This window comes from Oryza brachyantha, chromosome 2 (genome assembly GCF_000231095.2).
Source record: "Oryza brachyantha chromosome 2, ObraRS2, whole genome shotgun sequence".
Lineage (NCBI taxonomy): Eukaryota > Viridiplantae > Streptophyta > Magnoliopsida > Poales > Poaceae > Oryza > Oryza brachyantha.
This window is the reverse complement of record NC_023164.2, coordinates 15,457,245-15,481,623: the sequence shown is the minus strand read 5'-3', so window position 1 is coordinate 15,481,623 and position 24,379 is coordinate 15,457,245. Positions and strand designations below refer to the sequence as shown.

Genomic DNA, 24,379 nt, shown 5'->3' with positions numbered 1-24,379 from the left:
CTGGCTACAAATCTATAACGCACTTCTGCTCTCTCTCCTCTTTTATCTCTTTAAAATATGTTTATAGCTGGCTTATAGTCTGCTATTGTACTTGCTCTTATTAACCCTAGATTCCCTCATTTTCGGCGTGCACATTTCACGAACCGTTAAACGGAGTATTTTTTGCAAAAAAATTATATAGGAAAGTTGTTTTAAAAATCATATTAATCTATTTTATTATTTTTATAATTAATAATTAATTAATCATGTACTAATCTGTTACTACGTTTTTCATGCCGAATAATTAATCTTCACCCACCCACAGTCGAACGCGGTCTAAGTACCATAGAAAAATCTCACACCCATCTTTTCGCTTATACTTATAAGCCAAAATTTAAATTTAGAGTTGATTTTACATTTTTTCATTAAAGTTTATTTTCTAGCATTGGTTTTTACATCACTAAGAATACATGTAACAACTTTATTCATAAATTATTTTTTGTTTGCAAATATACCGTTTGACATTTTTTTAATGAAAAACCCAAAACGTCAGCTCCGACTTTTAGAAGGGCTAAGTTTCCAAATTTATTGGCTTAGCAAGAGCATCTCTAACAGCTCATCTATCACATCCTCTATCCTAAAAATAGAGGATGAAGACTACAAATTGAGCTCCAACAGAACGGCTATCCTACCATCTATTTTTAGTTATCATCCATATTAGGAGAGAACCTTCATATTTAGATGATCTCTCTCCATCCTCTAAAAAGATATAGAGGATGTCATATATGGATGATCTAGTGGAGTACATAGAGATAGGCCTGGGCATTCGGTCTTCGGTTCGGTCTCAGTCTCGGTCTTCGGTCTCCAGAGAAAATTCGGTCTTTCAGAACTCGGGCCCGGTCGGTCTTAAAAAAAACACAAGACTGAGGAATTCGGTCTCGGTCTTGTTCGGTCTCGGTCTCGATCCTGACCGAAGTGCTCGAAATTTCAGTGAAGTTCAAAAATCATAGGAAATTTTATTGCATAGTTCCATATTCCACAACACAATTCATAGTTAACTAATTCATAGAAGTACATAATAGAGTCTCAAGTCACAGATACCAAAGTACAATCACAAATTCAACCATAGTTTAACCAAGGACAAGGAGACAGTACACTAAAACAAGATAAATTCGGTCTTTTCGGGTATTTGGGGTACCCGAGCCCTATACCCGAAGATCGGACCGAATTTACCGGTCTTTCACCTCCTCCACCTGAGACCGGGACCGAATTTCTCGGTCTCGGTCTCGGTCTTTTCGGTTCGGCCTCTCGGCCTCGGTCTTTTTGTGTCCAGGCCTACATAGAGATATGAAGGATGAAACTAGTTTAGATGATCATTAAAATAAAGATAGAGATGCTCTGGGGCACCACTATGGACACGAGCCAAAATAATGAGATTTCACAGAGAATCTACCATAAGGGTGTGACTCCAACGAATCATATCTGGATTCTGTATTGGCTCTATATTAGCGATTTGATGAAACATATTGTTTCATGCCACTAATTTAGAGCCAAGTCCTAATGGAGAGTTTAAGATAAGTGGTTCAAAAATTCTTGTGTCAAGTGGTTTAGAAGTGCATTTTACGACAGGATTAGTAGTCCACTTGTGCACTCATACCACATTTTGAAATCCGGAGCGCCGGATTAATACACTTTAGCCCTACCATTTGCTATTTTGCTGCACTTATTTTTTTCACGCTCGCACAAAAGTAGAAAAAAGCGTCAAACTGACACAGGTTCTCTGAACGAACAAAGCACAAAGCGAGGCTGGTAACACAAGGTACGTTAGCAGCAGCAGCATCAGTACATCTACAATTTGAACCTTAAATTATCTTTCAACGCTGCAACTGGAGGGTGGTTAATTGGCTGGTGATACGTCCTGCATCTGCATTTTCCTCGAGCCTTTTGCATGGACAGACAGTAAGCTCTCTCTCGGATTATCTTTGGGCACACGTGTACACGAGATTGCGACGGTTGCAGCCGTTTAGTCCCATCTTTGTTATATAAGATTTGCTCCGATCCAACAAAAAATACCTCGTGGTACCGGTACCGGTATCTCATGGTACTAAATCGTTTCTCACTACGGTATTACCTCACGGTACTAAATCATTTCCCACCATTGGATCTAGCTGAGCAGTATGGACATGGTTAGATCTAACGATAATAAATAATTTGATACCGTGAGTTACCGGTGCCTCGAGGTATTTTTTATTAGACCGGAGCAAATCTCTACTGAGATAATGCGGCTGTTGATCATCCTGTTTTTTTCTTGGGGTTGATTAAAGAATTGGTTGCAGAAGATGCAAGGGACTGTTACCTCCCTGCTCTACTTAATTAACAAATTATTTGTCAAGTGTAGTAGATCACTTGCATATATGGTTGCATCATGTATAGTTGGATGTGATGCTCCACTGATCTTGGCAGAATGATCCAATGAGTGGTGCTGCCTTTTTTACACTGCATGGTGTGCTTTTCTCTGTCTTGAGACTTCAGTTATCTTCAGTAGCTTTGGACTGAAACTTCCCATTTGGAATAATGCAACTGGGTTCTGCATATCAGCATATGCATCCCATGATTCATCCATTTCCCAGAAAAAAAAAATGCAATCTTGGTTCTCTACAGACTTACTCAGGTGGTAAATTACAAACTACGCTAAAAAGAAACCGAAGAGTTAACGGTAAAAGAAAAAAGTAAGAAAAGAATGATAGATTTTTCTTTACTACCTCCGTCCCATAATAATTTTATTTTTCAGTTTTTAGATATAATATTTTGACTCTTCGTCTTATTTAAAATTTTTTTGCGATTAATAATTTTATTTAGTAGAAGATAAGACATGAATAATATTTTATACGTGACTAATTTTTTAAGTTTTTTATAATTTTTTAAAAAAGACGAATAATCAAACTTTGGTCATAGAAATCGAAAAATAAAGTTATTATGGAACGGAGATAATACGCCGAAAGATCTCACTGTTTCTTTCCCGATTTCTTCAGACAAGAAGCTACTGCTATGGACGAACGCATCGAATGCGAAAACACGAGACCCATTTCGCCATCAGGTTCACCACTGACTTGGCGAGGAGAGAAGCAAAGCAAAAGCATCGGAGAGCAAAACACCCAGAAAAAAGCGAAGCGAGCCGAGCTGCTATCTGTCAGAGACACAAAAGCTAGTAGCAAGGCGCCTGAATTGATTGTCCTTGGGCTATCATCCTCTTCAACCTGCATCTGCATGAGCATCCCAGTGTACGCAACCTCTGCTCGCGTCTGCATGCGCAACAGACGATGTGGATAGATACTCCTCCGTTTCGTTTGATTTTTTTACTCGTAACATTTAATCATTTGTCTTATTTAAAAAGTTATGAAAATATCATTTATTTTACTTGTAATTTACTTTATTATCAAAAGAACTTTACGCACGACTTGTTATATTTTATATTTATATTATTTTTTTGAATAATACAAATGGTTAAACATTATAACCTAAAAAGTCAAACATTTTACATTAGGAAACGGAGGCAGTAAATAGATAGATAGATAGATAGCTTAATTAATTCTCTCATGGTTAGTAATTAGTTCATCATTCATTTGTCATACAATGCTGCCTTTTCATGGCGTTAATTATCGTTTATCAGGCTACTGATAGCTAGGGCAGAGTATGATTTGTTCTGTTCAGGGCTTCAGGCGACGTAGATAGATGGTAATATATGCCATAAAAAATTCTCCTGGGTTAATTTAGCTCATGATTTGTCATGCAGTATTCATAGTGTTAATTGTTATTTAGTACCAGCTAGCCAGGACAGCGTTTTCAGCTTGCAAGCAGACAGCAGGAAGATGACAGAATGCTTAACCTAGCTGAGAGGAGTTTTCTGAATATTGAATGCAGGATAATCTGTGTTTTGTAGCATCTGGCATGGTCTTGCAAACCGGTAAGTTCGTGGAAAATCAATAATTCTTCTTTCACTTTCACCCTAATTCATCGCGCCATTGTCCAAGGGCCATGTGGCACATGCTGACCTACATAGGTTATTTGGTTATGAACTACTCTTCAGTTTGTTTTCCTTTCTTCTCTGGAATCCAAAGTTTTACTTCGAGTGTTGGGTCATAAAGATTTTAGCTGACATCACGGATCGTAAAAATACAGTGTTCTTGACAAAGTGTACTTGTATCAGACAAAATTGTTCAGAAAAGAAATCCATGCTCTGAAGCCTGAACTATGAGCTGACGGTTCTTTACAGCGTATTATGTTCAGGCACAATAATAATACGATAAAGTACGCATCAGGTGGACCTAATCTTGTTGAAATTAGGTGGCCTGTGAATATTGCAGTTTAACCAATTTTCACTTCTTTATCTAAAGAAACACATTTTTCATATGACGCAAACGGCAAACATGGGGGCAGAAATTCATCATGAATTACTCCGGTAAATAAATAAATGTTACTGATTCTCCAGTTTCATTTTATTCAAAGGAAATCTTCCAGTTTTATTATCTAGCTTGCAGCTGTGAGAACCTGAAAAACAGGTCGCCGTCAGATTAGCAGGCCAAATGCAGTATCATTAAGCAAAGCAAAAAAAAGCAGTGGTCCGGCTAATTGTGGGGGCACCGGTGTACATATTGCTCCATAAAGCGTGTGCACTCCGAAAGCTGCCTTTCATAATGAAATCTTAGTAATGCCCTGAACATGTTAAGCATTCATTGACAATATCTATACTATCTTCTGAAAAAATGCCCTGAACATGTTTTGGTCTTTAAGCGATTATGTAATAAACAGGAATGCAGTATAAACAATAGAGCTTTTTTACCATCATTTTTCAGTGTGAAAAATTTAGTAACTTCAGATACAATGTAACTTAAGTTACCAAAATTTTATATTAAAACTTTTAATACCTCAAGATACTTTTTAAGGACGGTAGAGAAACCCTAAACAATTAGGCAACATACTTGCTGTCTGAAGATTGACACGAATCATCTGTACTCTAGTTGCACTGGCCTTGGAATAATGAGCACTTGAGCAGGTCATCAGGTGAGTGCACTGGGCCATTGCGCATGAGCAGAAAAATTCAGAAGCGTCAATCCATTGATTCCTTGTGGCGTTGTTGTTTACTAGTTGTTAGGTCAGGTAGCTAGCAGGACAACATCAGGCGATGATATGCAAAATACAATGGGTACATGACAAGAGGTAGTGAGATACTGCACATTTACATAGGACGAATCAGATTGTCTTCAGGTGCCAACTCTAAGCGATTCATTCGTGTTATCTTTGGACGTTTTGCCAGGACTAGATGCAGTTTAAGGCACATGAGTTATAGTGTTATCATTCATCACGCAAGCACGTTGGAACAAACAATATAATCATGTGTTACAGGTTTGGTTAGTAATAATAATAACGGAGCAGATGACTGAACAGCTGCTACAGGAGGTGTTAGAGAAAATATAATCATGTGTTGATCACACGCTACTCCTTCAGAGATCAGTGTTCGATTCGATCAAATGCTCGAATGCATTTGTACATGTTTGTGAATCTGGAGAAGACATTCAGCAAAAAGAAAAGCGGATGTGGATAGTCTACCAAGGAAGAAAGAGAGAAGTAATAAAGTGAATGAATATCTACGAAATGATTTTGCAAATGCCCATAATAAATTGTGAAAAATAATCTAACAACATAGGGAATAAATTGTGAAAAATAATCTAACAACATAGGGGAAGACGTCATTTATCATGCCATAAAATCTGAAAACATGTCATTTACCATGCCATAAAATCTGAAACGAATGGGAAAAAAATCTTGCTTTTTTTTACTACTAGAAGCTAGGACACTATTGATTACGCTGTGATCAGCGATGTGTTGCCCAACTTAATGCAGCTTAACCTCAATAGTTATCTTGGATGAAATGATACATACTTTCCAAGTATATTGAAACATACTCCCTTCCTTCTAGAAAGAACAAATTCTTCAGATTCGTAGCCATGAATTCATTTTTTTTTTCTGGGAGACATGATTACACTAGATACAGTGAGTTGGTCCACTGCTTACAGATGAAGCTATCCCAAACTAAACACAGTTTGATATCTAGTCAATGTAGAGCATGACAAGTAACAAGCATGGGCAAACAATACATTATATAATGCCTTAGTGATATCTTCAGAATACTAATGTCTGAAGTACGTTAAGTGGCTAAGTGCCATGAGATTGGTAACAGAATCCAGTTAAGGTACAATGTGGTTAAGAAGTTCAGTCAGTAAAGTGAAGAACACATACTTTTTTCTACCAATGCAATGATACGCAAGCCTTTTGGGTATTCCCTAAAAAAAAGAAGTGAAGAACTCAGACAGAATGATACCGGAGGAGACTCTACTTGAACTAATATGTCTAAAATTAAAGCTTCTTGAGCATTATCTTAAGAATTTTTTTTTAAAAAAAGGAGCAGCCACATCATCATGGTAGCTACTATGTTAGCGAAATAGTAACATAGCAGAACGTCCATGTCAACGCACCTGAATGGAAAATGGGGAAACTGCAATGTGGGTGGATGCATCCCTGTCATGCTCATAATTACATGGCTTAGTGACTGTTAACTGATAACTGTCTTGAGCAATAAATGAGACATGGCAAGAAGAATGATGATCCAGGAGAGATTATTTTGGAGATGTTCCTCTGTTGACAGAAGAAGCAGCCAGTCAGTCAGTGACAGCATTTACCAGTGGTAATAACAACTTAGACATTGCATAGAGTGGCAATTGCAGACTTGCAGTACTGGTAGTCTGCAAATGTGTAATTTGGAGTTTGCAAAGAATAATCCGGAGTTGCTGAACTTGTAATCACAAACCAGTTAGGCATGTAACCCAAAAAAGAGAGGGAAAAAAAGGTCCCACCGGGATTCGAACCCAGGTCGCCAGATTCAAAGTCTGGAGTGCTAACCACTACACTATGGAACCATTTATAGTGCAAAAATCGTTTTTTAGATTTTTATAATATACTAGCAAAGTACACATCAACCGTATAGAAAGATTATTTTTAAAACACTCAGGAATATAGGGTAATTGATAAAGAAAATAAGATAGGTGGCCACCATCGTTACTTTCTTTAATGCGTCCAAGCTTTTTCGTTAATCGTCAATTCGTCATTACCCCGTATTGACTTTCCATGAGGAATGCAAATGCTGATTTTTGTTTCCGTCTTGTTTTACCAGAAAGAGGGAATCTACCACTGACTTTTTTCCTGTTTCATGTTTTATCAACAATAATATACCATCGTCTTTTGCTTAACCTATATAGATTACCATCACCGTCGAGTTAAGCTTCGTTACTAGTGTTTATTTTTATGTTAAAATGACCAAAATACCTCTAGTATAAAAATTTTCAAATATTCTGAAATTTAATAATGTAAACATTATATCGTAAAACATGTAAACTTTGGTCAAAAAGTTACAATTTGATATTTCGGATTTTTCTCTAAATTTTGGAAGCTTTCGATCCAAGGGTATTTCGGTCATTATAAAAAAAAATAATGCTAACGAAGGATAACTGGACGGCGATGATAAATTCGTAGAAATTAAGCAAAAGTCGATGGTATGTTGTAAAACTAAACAAAAGTTAGCGACAATCCATAGAATGAGTCTAAAGTCGGGGTGATACAGAATGTATTTTTCCTACTAAAAAGGTCTTCAGAACAAAACTGGGGTGTGGCTTACAGTAAGATACCATAAGTTATCTGGGCCTAGAGATTTTGGGCTGGATTACCCCTGTGGAATGGAAAGCCCATCAGCGCCGCTTCCTCGCCCGTTAGTCCGTGACGATGCACTATACCCCGTCGTCTCGTCGCTCTCAACAAAACTAATCGAAAAGAAGGGGAAAAAAATAACAGAAAACGAGATGAAAAAGGAGTTCCCCGGCCAAGCGCCGGCGAGCGCCGCCGGCGGGGCGGGGAAGCGGACCCGCAGTTTCTCCGAGGACGACACCTACCTCCTCATCCACAGGTCCCCCCCTCCCCCTCCCCCTTCTCTATTTCGGTTCCCCTCGCGACGGGTCGCCCTCTAGGGTTTTTGCGGCGACGCTGCCTGAAGCCTTCTCCCCTCCCCCCAGGTACCAGCCGGCGACGATCCTGACGATGCTGCAGGAGGTTGGGAAGCACGTGCAGGCGGGGAAGGCGATCGACTGGAGGGCGCTGGTGCGGAAGACGAGCACGGGGATCACCTCCCCGCGCGAGTACCAGATGCTGTGGCGGCACTTCGCCTACGGCCACGGCCTCGTCGACACCCTCGTCCCCGGCGCCCAGCCCCTGGTTCGCGCTCACAAACACCCAGATTTTTATCTTCTCCCCCCCTTTTTTGGTTTGGAATTGTTACCCTGAAGGGGGTTTCGTTTTCAAATCGTTTTCAAATTGCAGGACGATGAGAGTGATCTAGAGTGTGAGATTGAGTTTGTTCCTGCTCCGGGTAATGAGGCATTAGCTGAGGCTACAGCGTTCGCCAAGGTATCACTTTTCTTTTGTTGGAAAGACCGTACCTTGTACAATCGAAGGGTATACTTTCATGTAGTCGATGCTCCTTTTGAGTCTAAGATGCTAGAACTGGTTAATTTCCCCCGCCCCGCATTTTTTTTTGGTGATCATGTAGTGACCTGCCAATTTAACTGGGAGACCTGCAAAACCACATCCTGTTCTACTTAGTTCTTGTGTTTGCCTTTTTGGGTTCATACGAGGTAGTTGCTGCACACATTATTCTATTATGTTCATTATCTCCTATTTTATGACTTGTTCAGTATCTAATCGAAGATATATACTATTTCTAATATCTTTGCTTCCTCAGGCACAGTTTGATGCTAATATATGATATTGTTGAATAACTGAGTAGTTATGCTGGTGTGTATATGAAGTTTCAGACAGATATAATATGTATAACTGTCAAAATAATTGATGCTCAATACTGGCAATGTTCTAGCTTGATTGGTGCTTTATCTCAACTGGAAGATAGAGCTCTATGTGTTTTTCACTACAAAAAGGCCAATAAAAAGTCTTTTGCTTTACGGATGCAAAAGTGCATGGGAAAAAAGTTTATTTTGCAGTGTGTGCCCTTGCCTACCATCTAATAATTTACAAGTTAAAAGTGTTTACTGGTGCACTTAGAGTGCTTGCCTTTGGCAGTTTTTCAGTCTTGAATTATCATGTAGTTATGCATGGGAAATTAAATAGTGTGTGGAAAGTCAAAAGGGTAGTCAATTTTAGTTGATGAAAAGATTGTTTTGTGTGGAAATGTGATGCTCGAAACCACCTACCCTCTACAAGTTAAAAGTGTTTACTGGTGCACTTAGAGTGCTTGCCTTTGGCAATTTTCAGTCTTGAATTATCATGTAGTTATGCATGGAAAATTAAATAGTGTGTAGAAAGACAAAAGGGTAGTCAATTTTAGTTTATGAAAAAGATTGTTTTGTGTGGAAATGTGATGCTCGAAACCACATATCTTCTAGTTTTTTCAGGAATTTTGCGTGTTACTTTATTTTGAGTCCTGTATTATGTACAATGGAACCTGATCCTGTCATGCAATTTCAGGCTATAATCTCTGGATCTTTGCGTGAACAAGCATCTGGTCAACGTGTCAACTCAGAAGCTGCTGCACTGAACACTCCAAATGAAAAGATAGTGCGTGTTCCATCTGATAAACAGCTTGTGACCAGTCATCGTCTAACAAATGATACAGGTCCAGTTTCCAGCTCAAAGCAGCCCTCCAATGCAGGGTCATCTCCTGATCTGCTGGATCCGAATGGACACGCCAAAAAGAAAAAGAAGCCTAAACCATGGTCCAAAGAGGAGGATGCGGAACTAGCAGCAGGTGTACATAAGTATGGTGAAGGAAAATGGCTGGATATTCTGAATGAATACAAATTTGATAGTACAAGAACACACTTTCAACTTCAACAGGTAAGATTACCTTGTCAATTGCATTCATTGTTCTATCTTTTGCTCTCTTTCATGCATCTGGCAGGTGTTATCATGGTGATAACCGTGACTGATTTTTTCCCATTTTTCTCGTGTAGTCTAGTAAGATAATGTATATCATTCTTTTCAGAGATGGGCATTGACTTGCAGGCGTCAGGGATCAACCAAGCCTGCTAACCCTAAAATAGCCATTACAACTAGCTCGGAGGAACTGAAGGCAGCACAAAAGGCATTTACTATGGCCGTTATAATGCCTATGGGAAGATCAAATACACCAAAACCAGGTATCACAACTTGAATTTTGTTCATGTGGTCTTTAGGATGGTGTTTACTGACTTTTGTTTTGTGCTTTTATGCACAGTGCATGCAGGAGGTCTGCAACCTAACACTCCAATGGTTACTACCGCAGCTCCTGAGGTGAAACCTGTTACAGCCCCTTTACCATCGTCGGTGCCTGTTCCGGTGCCAGTGCCAGTGCCTGTTGTTCCGGTGCCTGTGCCAGTTCAACCAGTGCAGTTGCCACCATCTCAGTTGCAACAAGCACCTGTACAATCTGCACCTCCACCTCCAAAAGTGTCAAATGCTTCGAACAAGTCACGAAATAATTCTAAGAAGCAAATTGCCCAATCAAGTCCTATGAACGGCCCTTTGTCATTGCAAGAGGTTGCTCTTGCTGCTGGTGGGCGAATCGCCACACCAAGTGTTGCCACCAATTTTCTAAAAGCTGCACAGTCCACAAAAGCTGTGCACATAAGGTCTCGAGGAACAGGATCTTCAAAATATTCTACGGGATCTAAAACACCTACTGCGGCTGGTGAACCTGGGACACAGCTTGGCAGTGATCAACACCTAGAACTACAAAGTACTGGTGGCCCATCTCCAGTTTTGACTGCACATGCAACCGAGCAAGTTCGCAGTGTTTCAGAAGTTGCTGGGGTTAATCCTCTGGGACAATCCGCTGGAGTGCATTTGTTGGAAGCTAAGAAAACATTGAACACCACACCTGTGTCTGTATCTTCTGACAAAATGGAAATAGATGACAACTCTAATTATTTTGTCGTCACAATGGAGGACTTGTTCCCTGAAGATGTGAAGCAGGAAGATGTTGAAGATCCAAAGATTGAGGAGGCCATAGACCCTAAGGACGCAGACATGATAGAATTTGATCGTTTTGTGGCCCAGGGATGCTTAAATAAGGACAAAGTGGATAAGGGTAAGACTGTCAAAATTGCTCCAGAAGCTCAAGGTGTTGCTGGCAGTCAGAAAAAACAGCTGAAGGTGCTGCCTGCAGCTGGCAAAAGCAACCCTATATTTGCTGGAGCTCCAGCAGCTGCAAAGAAGACAAGAACTCCAAGTCCACAGGGTGGGGTGTCTAGCGGTGGTGTTGGCGCAGGCAATGTTGGTGTGCTGAATAGATCAGGAGGGAAGGCACCTGCTCCTGCTACCCCTGGCTCCCAAAATACTGTCCAGAAGCAGCAAAGCACGAGCTCAAAAGGCAACTTATTAATGGCCAAGAATGTGGCGCCTGGCACCGTAACACCAGCCAGCAACCGTGCCAACACAGCGGTGAACGGGGCTAGCAAGGTGAATCTACCAGCCAGCCGGAAGCCAGCCTAACATGGTAAGTGTGTTGCTATTAGCACGCTAGGACTCTTGCCCGCCTACTTTGAAATGTAAATAGGGCTGCGTAGAAATCTTCTATTCTTTGCATCACTTCCATTATTGTTCAATTCCTTTCTGAACCAAAGCTCCAGTGAAACATTAGGTTAGGTTGGATAAATCGCTTTGCCATCTCTGTGATGTCGTGGACAGTTTAGACTGATGCTATTTGTTATGCTGGCGGCCTGAGATTACATCATGCCACCTTCCTGTACAGCCTCCTGCGTCTGCCTGTGTTTGAGAGTAATTTGGTTGATTGGCCAAATCTTCAGAAACTATACCCTCAGAAACTGGGAAAAAATATTTCCCCTGTTTGGAACATCTGACACTGATTGTGCCACCTTTCAAACTCTGAAGATGGCAACAACCATGATGCAAGATGTCTCTATCGGCTTGATGGCTTACACAAGCATGGGATGAATAATCTGGAATGCATTGCTTCTGCCTCGAGATTTTTTCCATGCTGCTGCATGCATGCGACGAGGTTTGGACTGTGATACGTACTGCGATTGATGATAACTGCGTGGTTTGGTTGATGTGTCAACTTCTACCGCACAATCAAGTCAGATCGGTGGATGGAAGAGACCTCTTTGTTTGGTGCAGCCTGGATGATCATCGGTGACCACGTGTATCGCGGCAGTTGACATTGTGGTCACTCGTGTCTTGTCAGGTCGCTCGCTTTGATCCTTATTTGCCGTTGGCGGTGGACCAAACACGCTGGTTATTCGAAGCTGATCTTGAACTCTTGCTAGAAATCTATTTTGAGAAGTATTATTTTGTCATTCTTTAAATTTGTTTTGGATTGTATAAACCGCAAACAAGCAGGTGGTACCAATTTTACTTTTTATATGCAAATGGTCGAAAACGTTGAGGAATTTTCCATGTTCATGGATTTATATTTAGCGGTGACTTTATTACTATAATGACAGAAATGAGACAAACTAAATTTTAGGAATAAAATGACCATAAAAGTTTTTCCAATATCAGCTTAACGAAGACCATCGAGAATTTAGTAGGATCAGGATTGCAGTTAACTGAACTATGACATCTAGGCTTAGAGATTTGCGAGGCTAGTATGTCAGTGACAACTGTACGGTGTATTTGACTGCAGAGAGGATCTCAAATCGAGCAGTAAAGCAGCACAGCAGGTTTGACTCTTTTGGTCGTCAAATAAAATTGTTCCACTATGACTACACTTTTGGGTGTTCGTCGTATGAAGCTTTTGCACAGCACTTTTTGCAATTGGCAACAGTTGGCTCAATTAAAAAGAATCCTACGCATTGATTTGTACGATTCTTTTTGGCCAAAATTCTTTGCAGAAAAATTATTCGCTTTCCGTAGGGCATATACTAACATGGTTAGAGGGTACCATTAACGAGTGCTGGAAAAGATTTTGTGAGAATTTTATAAGGTGTCCATGGAATAATGGTTTATCTCCCTCTGAAATGTAAAATAATTGTCATCATACATCGAATGTGATCATAAAACCTAGTCCCAAAATAAGGTAACCTTTTGGTTTTCATGTTCAACGTTTGACCATTCGTCTTATTTAAAAAATTAAAAAAAAATTAATCACACGTAAAGTACTATTCATCATTTATCATCTAATAAAAGCAAAATTGTAAATTGTAAATTTTTTTAATAAGACGAATAGTCAAACATTATTTGGTAAAAAAAATAAAAAATTGATTTATTTTGGGACAGAGGAGTACGACTCCTGCATGACTACTTAAGTGTTAATTTACTGTAACTCTTGTCCTCTCAGCTAAAAGGCACTTGGCACATCTTTCAGCTTTAGGTCAATCCAGCCCCCCAAAAAAGTACGAAATTTTATGAGCATTCCTTCCGTTTAAAAAAAAAACTTTTAGGTTAAATTTGATAAGTTGGTGATGATGGTAAAAGACCAAAGAGCCAAATTGATGATGACATAAAGACGTGATAGTTCTTAATGAGATTCAGCCAAAGACTACCTCCTCGAAGTACTGATTACAAGTGCTCCTACTTGATCCATCGTATTACAGTTTATCCTAGTACTCACAACTTTGACAGGGTACACCACTAATGTACACCTAAGGTACAATTGCCATACGGTTATAACCAGCGACGAACCCAGAACAGAAATTATTGAAGGTCCAATACGTAATAATTATCTAATTTTTATACTTGTACACTAATTAATATGATATAAATTAGTAAGAATTGGATAATTTACGCGGAGTCCTCAGACCCCGGGAAGCTGCACGTAGGTTCGCCACTGGTTATAACCGTTGTGCCACACTATTTAGGAATTAGGAGATTGTCCATAGAGCCCAACTCTAATTCTATTTTACACATATTATAACTCTTAACTTTTTAGAATATTTAGCACATATTAATATTTTGGAAGAATAGACTATAATATCCATTATTAAGTATTGTATGGTTATGAGCGAGTGAGTCGTTAGGGGTATAATGAGAAGAAATTTGAATGATAGGTGATTAATGTGACAAGTATTTTGGATAAGAAGTACTTTGGGATGAATTTTGAACTCTAGAGAAACATGTATTTTGGGATGGAGATAGTAATTTGTAATCGACTACGTAACATAGTCGACAAAAACTGCAATATAAGGGTGTGTTTGGTTGACTGTACGTCCTTGGATGAGAGATGACCATTTAGTTTTTTTTATACGTTTGGTTCGTGGATGGAGCTGGATAAGACGACCTAGGAAGAAAATATTCCATGAAGTTGCTAGGTGAGTGTATCCGGCCAATTTGGCTAGATGAGCTCATCGACCTTTACTAGCATTGAACATTAGCGATTATTTAGTGATAATTAGACTATTTTGTTATTATTTAGTAGTTACCTAGTTTAAATTAGTGTTAACTAGTGGCCATAACTATATTTTGTTGTTTATTTATACTAATTACAATAAGATCTATGATGATTAATTTATATTATTATTTATTAGTAATTCAATATGCTCATGTCATCCATACCCATCCATCCAACCAAACAAATTGGATCATCCCATCTATCGAATCAAACATAAAACTGGATTACCGTATTTCTAAAAATATGGTTGGTCATATCTCATCCTCACCTTGACCGCTAACCAAACGTACCATAAGTTACACCAATTATCTAAGGTTAGTTGATCAAATTCTTGCTCAACTTAGCAAGCAGATGAAAAATCTTGTCACATTGTTGATGTTATTGGCACGTGAGTACATTAATTAGAACTGAAACTTCCCACGTCTATTAATATTTTCATATATACTTATGTTTAGAGCGAGTACAATAAGTGATAGGGCTTTAAAAATTGTCATATAATATTTAGGTTTACGTAGAGGAGAGAGAAAAAAAGACTAAAGATTTACGACCAGTTATAGCACATGCTCCAAGAATATATATATTTATGAGAGATGAATCATATATTAATGATGTAATATATGTTTGTGTATAACTATTATACAAATTGACTCTAAGTTAACTCTTAGTGATATAGAAAATTTTAAAGCTACAAGTGCTCTTTAAATTACCAGAATTTAAATTTTTATTCTTAAAGCTGGAGTTAATTTTAGGTTTGTTTTCACCGAAATTTATTTCTAGCCTTAGCATTTTGATCACCAAGAATATATATATAACTTTTATTTATAAATTATTTTTTGTTCGTAGATATGTCGTTTGATTTTTTACGTGGAACACCGAACAATCCCCTTACTTTTTACATCAAATTTATCTAACCTTATAGGGTGTGACTGACAGCCCAACAAAGTTCAGCGAAACCTTACCACGGATCCGGAACAACGGTTTACCGTGTGTTTCTTCTCGACAGGGGAGAGACCATAAACACCGGCCTCAAACAAGTCAAACAAGTGACGTGTGGCTGACACATGTACACATCGTACATGATAATAATCACACGCTCATGACCCAGTCGCCCCCTCGATCCCACATGGCGCGCCCCCATGCAACGTGGCATCTTAATTAAGACTCGCCTTATTAATGCTGTCTCTATAATGCGACATTTGACTTTTTTATTTTATAACGTAAGATGTTTGATTTTTTAGTTATAACGTTTGACTATTCGTCTTATTTAAAAATTATAGAAATATTATTTATTTTACTTGTAACTTATTTTGTTATCAAAAGAACTTTAAGCATGATTTATTATTTTTTATATTTGTACTGAATTTTTTGAATAAGACGAATGGTTAAACCTTGTAACTAAAAAATCAAATATCTTATATTATAAAACGGATGTAGTATGCAATAGTAATAATACCATAATAATTTCCAAAGTAATTAGATGGTACAAAACTAGGTGTGCCTTTTACACCACGTTGATCAGCTATATATCTCAGTAAGATTCTATGGTTTGTGCAATTTGGCCAGGAAAATCATATCTTATTAGACTCTAGATCGATTTGGAAACCGTCATATCTTATCTGTTGTCTAGGAGTGAAATCTTTTTTTATCGCTTATGTAACTTTTTAGAAGACCTGATCTCGTTGACAACATAAATATGGTGTTTAAAAAATCAACACGATCTACAAAATATTAACTGCTCTATCTGATGATCTGATCCAAAATATAAGCACTTCTAGAGTTTTACATGAGCATTAAGGGTGAAAGTTAAACAAAATAAATAATGGTTGGGATATGTTCAGATGAATAAGTAAGTGCAAAACTCACTAATTTATGGAGAATTTTTTGAATGCTGAAAGTTATTATATATTATTACGGAAGGAGTATTATTTATAAGTCACACATTTGATAGCTCGTAATTGTTATTTTTTAAATTGGCATGGTCCTCTTGATCGAACGGGGTGTTCGAAACTGATCCACACAGTTTGGTACCTCTAACTTTAATCATCTTTACTGTTAACTACTTGTGACTTGTGAGAGCTTTAACACATACACTTCTCTCAAAGTTTTATCTTCCAATTCTGTGAAACAAAACTATTCATCCGTGGACAGAGTCTTGTACCATTGAACTCACCAAAAGCACTGTCATGAGAAAGTTGCACCCTATCTTTTTGCTTTTGATTATCTTTTTGCTTTTGATTATGCTTATAAGTCAAAATTTAAATTTTCAACTTTTAATTTAGAGTATATTTTGGGGTTTTCATCATATTTATTTTTAAGTCTTGACTCTTAGATCACTAGAAACATGTAAATAAAATTTTTATTGATAAATTATTTTTTATTTGTAAATATATCATTTTGGTTTTTTTTCCTATAAAGAAGCCAAACAATCAACCCATTAGTGCACACCATTTATTGGGCCTGCTTTATAGGAACTTTGAAATTTCCATATTCATGTTAAATTGGTAACTAGGGTACGGACAAACACTAAAGGCTGCTTTCTTAATTTTGTTGATGAAAAATGTTTTTTTATTTTTTAACTATTTAATAATATAAATGATGAAATTAACTACTACAAAATTAAAAAATCACTTAAAAAGGTAAAATGATAAACCTTTATGTAATTTTTTTTATAAAAAAATACATAATTTAGTAATTTGGGATGTGTATGCACAATATCTGAGAAAAAATCTTAGAATAATCAGGCATACAAATGCATCCATATTTTTCTCCTAAGGCTAAGAGAAGTGAAAGGACAAGAGATAAAAATATATTTTTGCAGAAAAACAGCTTGAGGGCATGAAAAATGGCGTGATACTGTAAATTTTTTGGAGATTGGTGAAGTATCCATGCTTTGCTACGGATTTTATAATGTGTTATCAAATTTTTCTTATATAAAATAGTCACCTTAATTTGAATTTATATGTACATATTAATCTATATTTATTAGGTTTTTAATATAAAAAATTTGAGGATTAAATTATAAAACTATAGTGAGAGTAGGTGGTAGTGGCAGATTTCACCACCACTACTCTTTTTTATAAGAAGCTTTGCTCCGGTCTAAATCTCGAGGTACCAGTACATCAAGGTACCAAATCATTTTTTACCATTGTATGCACTGTTAGATCCAACGATCAAAAATAATTTAGTACCTCGAGGTATACCTCGAGATACTTTTTTTTATCAAAGCAAATCACTTTTATAGGAGTATAGAAGATGCTGTGGAATAGCTCTGTTCCAAAATGATGTGGCATAAGTATTTGGAACAAAATATGAATGCTAGAAATTAATGTATTTTTAAAAGGATGGACTGGGATTTTTAGTCATGTAGAGTAATGAGAAAGATGTGAGCAGAGATTGCTATAACATGTTGATTAATCGAAGGTGTAATAGTCTAATATATGTAGGGAAAAACAGTACGGTGTGTTTTTTCCAATCGTAACGGCTATCCCGTTTTGTATCAACCGTTTTATTTCAATTATGTATTATGTATTATCTACTAGAAAAGGTAGAGAATTTTTTTTACTGCTGTCTTTTAGTGGTATGGCGTTTTCATCTTAGAATTTTAGAAGTTATCGTATTATTATCGACAGCCCATCAGAATTAATAAAGATGATTGTAACTTTTACGTGTAGTTAGTGACTTAGTGTTGATGCGGTAATATCGTTACGAGGTATTCAAATTAGTTATTTGTAAGCTTGCTCATGTCTTGAGCACAATTCATCAAACAAATCAAACCCATGCTAGTTTATTTTTAAAAAAATTGTGCTAGAGGAGATTTTTTTTTCCCTCTGTTATCATTATTGCCGACATCTATATCGAGACAAAGATGGTTCCAACCATCTTACACGCGAGGGAGTATACCATTCCCATACTTCTACGGAATTCGTTAATTGTACATCTAAACACAAGGGCTTGGATTAAACAAGTACAGAAAACCCCATAAGCTAAATCCCAATCACTGCCTAGGTGTTGTCTTTCCTGGTAAGATTTTTAGATATTATCTGATTTTTATGTTATAAATGATCAAATTAACTGCTATACAGCTAAAATTTTGCTCTATGATGATCATACGAGAGCCTTTTATATGATTCTTTTTAACAAAATATATTGTTTAGTGCCGCCTCGTTCTTATTGTAACTATTAATGCAGGGCTAAAATTTCTTATAGTATAGGACTAAGACAATACTTAGTAAGGAAGTTAAACAATGCAAAATCTATATCAAATAAGAATTTATTCTCAGGCTTTGTTCTTTTTTTAAGATGAAAGATGAACATTGTCATTTTTTATTATTTTTATAGTTATTTAACAGTATAAATGATGAAATAAATATTTAAATTAAAAAACTAATTTAATAATACAATAATAATACGCAGAAATTTTATTTATAAAAATATTAATCGCACCCAAAAATCTAGTCACACGCTCACACCCAAAGAGAAAGAGAAAGAAATCACACAAGAGCAGGAGGGAGAGAGAGAAACAGCTGCTAAATACACTACTAATAATATAAATAAATAAATAAATATATAAATAAGAAGCCTCCTTGTTAAGCTTCGAATCCTCTTTCCATTCCCTCCCTCCTCTCCTCTCCTCGCTCGCGCTATCCTCCCCTCCCCCTTCTCCTCTCCACCTCCTCCAAGAACCCACCAGAGCAATCTCCTCCTCCTCCTCCTCCGCCGATCGGGCCATGGAGAAGTACGAGCTGCTCAAGGACATCGGCTCCGGCAACTTCGGGGTGGCGCGGCTGATGCGGGACAAGGAGACCAAGGAGCTCGTCGCCATGAAGTACATCCCGCGTGGGCTCAAGGTGAGGCGGGGCCCCCCCGATTCTCGCGCGCGCGCGCGCGTGTGTGCCTGGCCGTCGCCGTTTCGCTCCCTTTGCTAAGAGATTTTTCATGTCTGGCTGGTTGGGTGCTCTGCAGATTGACGAGAATGTGGCGAGGGAGATCATAAACCACCGCTCGCTGCGCCACCCCAACATCATCCGGTTCAAGGAGGTGAGGCGGAATCCGTCGGCCATTTCCTGGGGGCGTGTGATCCTTCTTCTTCTCGTCGATTTGGGGGGCGAATTCGCGGCTCTTGCTGCGGGAATTTTTTTGAATTTCAGTTCGATTATTGATATAGGTCTTGCTCACGCCTACCCACCTCGCGATCGTGATGGAGTACGCCGCCGGCGGGGAGCTGTTCGACCGGATCTGCAGCGCCGGGAGATTCAGCGAGGACGAGGTGATTATCGCGCTCCTCGGATTAGACGACGGTTCCGAGTATTTCTCTTTCTTTTCCCCCAAAAAAATTTTCGTGAGGTTTTTGCTGCTAATTTCTTTATTATTATTGTTTTTTTTATTTGGGACGTGGATTGGTACTGTTCTAGGCGAGGTATTTCTTCCAGCAACTAATTTGCGGCGTGAGCTACTGCCACTTCATGGTGAGAGCATCAATAATTTCGTTAATTTTTTAAAAAATCTCTAGTATAAACAGTTGCAATTTTACAAAAAAAAAATTCTGTGATGATGACGTGTTTGTTTTTTTGATCTCGCAGCAAATTTGCCACCGGGATTTGAAGCTGGAGAACACGCTGCTGGATGGCAACCCGGCGCCGCGCCTCAAGATCTGCGACTTTGGCTACTCCAAGGTAACCAAAACCAAAAAAATTAGATTTTTTTTGTTGTTGTTCTTTCATACCATGTTTTCGGTGGAAAGGTACACGGAAAGAAGCCTTCCTTGTTGAACTTTGCATGCTGGGAGGACAAAAATTTTGACACGAAACTTGGGTCGCTATCCTCATTGTGCTTATTAAACTCGTGCCGCTATTGAGAATCAAACTTGCCCTTTTTTTCACAGCTTTATCGGATTATGTTATCAACAACGCTTAATTCTTTCACGTACATAGGACTGATGGCAAAAGAGCATTTAAGCTAGTAAAAATCGCATATTTATTGCTCCTTAATTTAGGTCGATCGTCGGTTGCAACTTACTGATACAGTTTCTTTTGCGATGTTTCCTCGTCAGTCATCATTGCTGCACTCAAAGCCGAAGTCGACGGTTGGGACTCCGGCGTACATCGCCCCTGAGGTGCTCTCTCGCCGGGAGTATGACGGCAAGGTCAGTCTCAGTCATCTTGTGCATCCAAGCTTGCATATGTCACTTCAGCTTGGTCCTAGGCAGTGGGGGCTGTGTGCTTAATCCTTGTGTGGGTCACCTATGCCTGTGCTAGCTTGCTGCAATCTCTATGGCCCCAACCCAAACGTAGTCTGAACTTTCATGTGAATGCCAGGGCCGGGTGCATGAAAGCACCACTGGAGTTAGTATGTGAACCCAAAAGTGGCAGACATATATGCCTTCTAGACCAGGCCCATGGTCTCATGGGGCACCTCTCTAATCAATGGTTTTAGATTCTTGGAATTTTGTTCTGAGGTCAATTAGACAGGGAATGGGCCTGACCCCATACGCCAGTATGTTTCTTGTCCTTACCTCTGTATGTGATTCCAATTTCCAAGTTCCAACTTCCAAGTGCTCCAATTATTTGGGTTGACAATTTTGTCAAAGTAGAGGTGGGAGAGAGATCCTACCAAATTGTTCCCAACATTCACTCAGTGTCGCTGGGACATTTTCTCTTTAGTAATCACAGCATGCTTGATTGTGATCTTTACCCCCATAGGGTTTGCCTGCTTTAATTGTTCCCTTGATCTGGTTACATGGTGAAATCTTGTCTTGCATGGTGTTATTGATGTAATGATCCAAAAAGAAAGTTAGATTTGATGTATTAAAGCACATGATTCTGTTGGTCGAGATCTTGTTATCATTCTTAATGATCTACTTGACAGTGATATTAATACAGAATTGTTGTGCACTTTGCTATGTGGTGAATCCTTGACCAGCAAATAAGCGGGATTCATATTGCCTAGAAGAATTTGTGGAGTTCCAAAAAATAATGTAGTTATCTCTTCAGAGGTGCACAGAAAGAAAGCACGAAAAGATTTGAAATCCTTGCGCGTGATGATCTATGAATCGAATTGTGTTCCCATTTCATCATGCTTTATGTCCTTTTCTGGACCGTATTTCCATCATGTTGATGTGTACAATAGGGGCCCTCAGACCTGATCTTTTCATGTAGCCATGTTAGACTGAACATCTGGTTGGTCAGCTATTGTCCCTTGGGACTGTTTTTCTCTTCATCCTCTTTGTTTTCATTTCTTCATCTACTGTTTGTCTGGTTTATATTTATGCTAGTTGACCAATTCCTATTGCACTTTATTTCATACCTTAATTGGTTGCCTCTGCTGATAGAGGCTATCTGTAATGAGATTGTTTTTTTTTTAAAGTGACATTGAAATCAGTTAGGAGTATATGGTTGTTGTTTGTGTACATCCTGTTGGATATAAAGGCCGGGTTTTTAATCCATTTTCTAAAAAAGGATATGGTTGTTTCTACGATTCTCCAATGTCCATAGCTCTTCACCATAACCCATAAGTTCTATGTTCTTGGGGGTGCTTTCAGAACTCCACGTCTTCACCATCCTTAAATAGTGTTCTTCTCTTTATTTTATGTTTCTTTTGAATATATTTTATCTGTTTTGATTTTAAAAAATAATGACATTCGTGATTACGCTATTTTTTTAAGTTAGTCTACCTGGTGTTCTCAAGCCACCAAGTTGTAACTAACCTGTTATTGACGTTCTTACATTTTTGTAGTGGATATTATACTCAAATAGACATTATTAGTGGTGTGCATTCTAAGTTCACATGTGACCAATTTTCTAATTGACTATTGCTTGTTTCACATAAGGTGTGAAACTATATCTATTTCCCATATGATCATGGGCTAGACTAGCCTTCTGAATTATTTTTTTTCGGTGACAAGTCAAATTTCCTATGATGTTTGAGGCACATGCTTCCTTGAAATTGTAACACTATTATTTGCATTGTGTGATTGATGATTTCATTTTTGCAGATGGCAGATGTGTGGTCTTGTGGTGTGACTCTTTACGTGATGCTCGTTGGTGCTTACCCTTTTGAGGACCCTGACGATCCCAAGAACTTCAGAAAGACAATTGGGGTAATAATTCGCCAACTTAGCCTCTCTAAGAGCATCCCCAACAGTTCATCTATCTCATCATCTATCCTAAAAATAGAGAATAAAAGGTAATGATTGAGCTCTAGCAGAACATCCATCTTATCCTTTATTTTTAGATGTCATCCATATTTGGAGAGAGAAACTCTATATTTAGATGTTTTCTCTTCATCTTCCAAAGAAATATAGAAGATGTCATATATGGATGATCTGCTGGAGTACAAAGAGATATAGAGGATGAAACTGTTTTAGATGATCATCCAAATGAAGATATGGATGACTAAATTTAGATGATCTGTTAGGATGCTCTAAATCCCTGCTTCACACGCCTCACTAATGTACCAATCTACTGCGCCGACTTTTTTATTTTGCAGAGAATCATGTCGATTCAATACAAAATACCGGAGTATGTCCATATATCCCAAGATTGCAGACAGCTCCTCTCTCGAATCTTTGTTGCAAATCCCTCAAAGGTACCCTCTAATAATTCGCCAACTCAGCCTATCGAATCTTTGTTACGAAATACACCATTTAACAGTTTAGGAAGCGTGTGCATGAAAAACGAGAGTATCTAAGGTTAGTAGTGGGGAGCCGAACGCGGTCTAAGGGCACTCACAATGCTAGAAACTGTCTTGGTTTCTATATTTTAGTATATCGTGTCAAGAAACTATTTTCCATAATGTAACTTTTATATCTTGTTATCACATGATTCACGTGTCTCTTTCACAGGCAGTCTTATTTTACGTAAAGACACTATGTCTTAATCCAGAACTAGTTTCTTTATTTTTATGTCTCCCCCTTCAATAAATAACATGTCGCATTATCAAATTGCTTATATGGCATAGTAATAAATACAGATAGAAATTATCCTTGGGTCTGCACTAGGAGTGCTGTAGGTAGCCCTCCAAACCTCAATCCCTGTTCCACTGTCTTATTTAAACATAATAATTTCCATTTCCCCCATACCATGCAGAGAATAACGATAAGGGAGATCAGGAACCACCCCTGGTTCCTGAAGAACTTGCCGCGAGAGCTCACAGAAGCAGTGCAAGCAAAGTACTACAAGAAGGACACCAGCGCCCCTACCTTCTCGGACCAGACCGTCGAGGAGATCATGACGTTCGTAGAAGAGGCCAAGGCAGCTCCTCCGTCGTCGTCGACTCCGGTGGCCGGTTTCGGCTGGGCCGAGGAGGAAGAGCAGGAGGACGGCAAGAACCCCGAGGACGAGGGAGACAGGGAGGATGAGCCTGGGGAGGAGGAAGGCGAGGGATGCGAGAGCGAGGACGACGATGAGTACACCAAGCAGGTGAAGCAAGCCCATGCCAGCTGCGACCTGCAGAAGATCTGATCAGAATCATCAGATGTTTGGGGTCCAGGATTTGCCGGCAAGAAAGGATGTTTTTTGTGCATGTTTGTTTTGTTACCTTGTAGCTGTGGGGGGTGATGAGATGTTGCACCCTCGTTATTTAGCCTGTCTTTAACTTTCTGTTGTTGCAGTGGCTCCTCATTTTTCTTCTGTCTTGTTCTCTTTTGGTTTTTTTCTTTCTGGTGATATGTTAGCATTGTAAATTATTATTACCAAATATTGTAATGGTTGGATGGTTAAGCTAGCAGGATTGTATATAATTTGTGGAATAAATCTTTTTGTTTCTTGATGTAATTTTGGGGGTTTGCTATACTTAAGATGGTGCGCTCAAATTGGGTGAGGGAGACTATAGTGTACTGAAAGTAGAATGCACTAATTCTCTGAGAAGTTTATATGCACTACTAGGCCAATTCATATGGAATCGGATCACCTTCCATTCAATGTTAATAGCCCCGGATGAACAGTACGGTGACATTGG

At 38.5% G+C, this 24,379-nt stretch overlaps 2 protein-coding genes and 1 non-coding gene across 3 annotated transcripts; 2 read left to right on the top strand and 1 right to left on the bottom strand.

Annotated features, from left to right (window-relative positions):
- Nucleotides 1-6,881: 6,881 nt before the first annotated feature.
- On the bottom strand, nucleotides 6,882-6,953 carry TRNAQ-UUG. The gene has a single exon. It is a non-coding gene; the product is annotated as a tRNA-Gln (tRNA).
- An 898-nt stretch (nucleotides 6,954-7,851) lies between these two features.
- LOC102717873 (MICAL-like protein 1) lies at nucleotides 7,852-12,479 on the top strand. Its single transcript, XM_006648661.2, has 6 exons — nucleotides 7,852-7,993; nucleotides 8,100-8,298; nucleotides 8,404-8,490; nucleotides 9,565-9,933; nucleotides 10,082-10,235; nucleotides 10,313-12,479. The coding sequence occupies exons 1-6, from the start codon at nucleotides 7,890-7,892 to the stop codon at nucleotides 11,566-11,568; spliced, it is 2,169 nt and encodes a 722-aa protein (XP_006648724.2). The 5' UTR covers nucleotides 7,852-7,889; the 3' UTR covers nucleotides 11,569-12,479.
- Nucleotides 12,480-19,079: 6,600 nt separating this feature from the next.
- LOC102713325 (serine/threonine-protein kinase SAPK6) lies at nucleotides 19,080-24,195 on the top strand. Its single transcript, XM_006647300.2, has 9 exons — nucleotides 19,080-19,272; nucleotides 19,388-19,462; nucleotides 19,590-19,691; nucleotides 19,837-19,890; nucleotides 20,005-20,097; nucleotides 20,475-20,567; nucleotides 22,416-22,520; nucleotides 22,910-23,008; nucleotides 23,509-24,195. Exons 1-9 carry the CDS (start codon nucleotides 19,153-19,155, stop codon nucleotides 23,881-23,883), a joined length of 1,116 nt encoding a protein of 371 aa, XP_006647363.1. The 5' UTR covers nucleotides 19,080-19,152; the 3' UTR covers nucleotides 23,884-24,195.
- Nucleotides 24,196-24,379: the final 184 nt, after the last annotated feature.

Bases quoted from the DNA above. Each gene is read 5' to 3' on its own strand.
- LOC102717873 (XM_006648661.2), top strand. From the start codon at position 7,890: ATGAAAAAGGAGTTCCCCGGCCAAGCGCCGGCGAGCGCCGCCGGCGGG. The intron at 7,994-8,099 runs GTCCCCCCCTCC...CCCTCCCCCCAG, and splicing joins ACCTACCTCCTCATCCACAG to GTACCAGCCGGCGACGATCC. The intron at 8,299-8,403 runs GTTCGCGCTCAC...TTCAAATTGCAG, and splicing joins TCCCCGGCGCCCAGCCCCTG to GACGATGAGAGTGATCTAGA.
- LOC102713325 (XM_006647300.2), top strand. From the start codon at position 19,153: ATGGAGAAGTACGAGCTGCTCAAGGACATCGGCTCCGGCAACTTCGGG. The intron at 20,098-20,474 runs GTAACCAAAACC...TTTCCTCGTCAG, and splicing joins GCGACTTTGGCTACTCCAAG to TCATCATTGCTGCACTCAAA. The intron at 22,521-22,909 runs GTAATAATTCGC...TTTATTTTGCAG, and splicing joins ACTTCAGAAAGACAATTGGG to AGAATCATGTCGATTCAATA.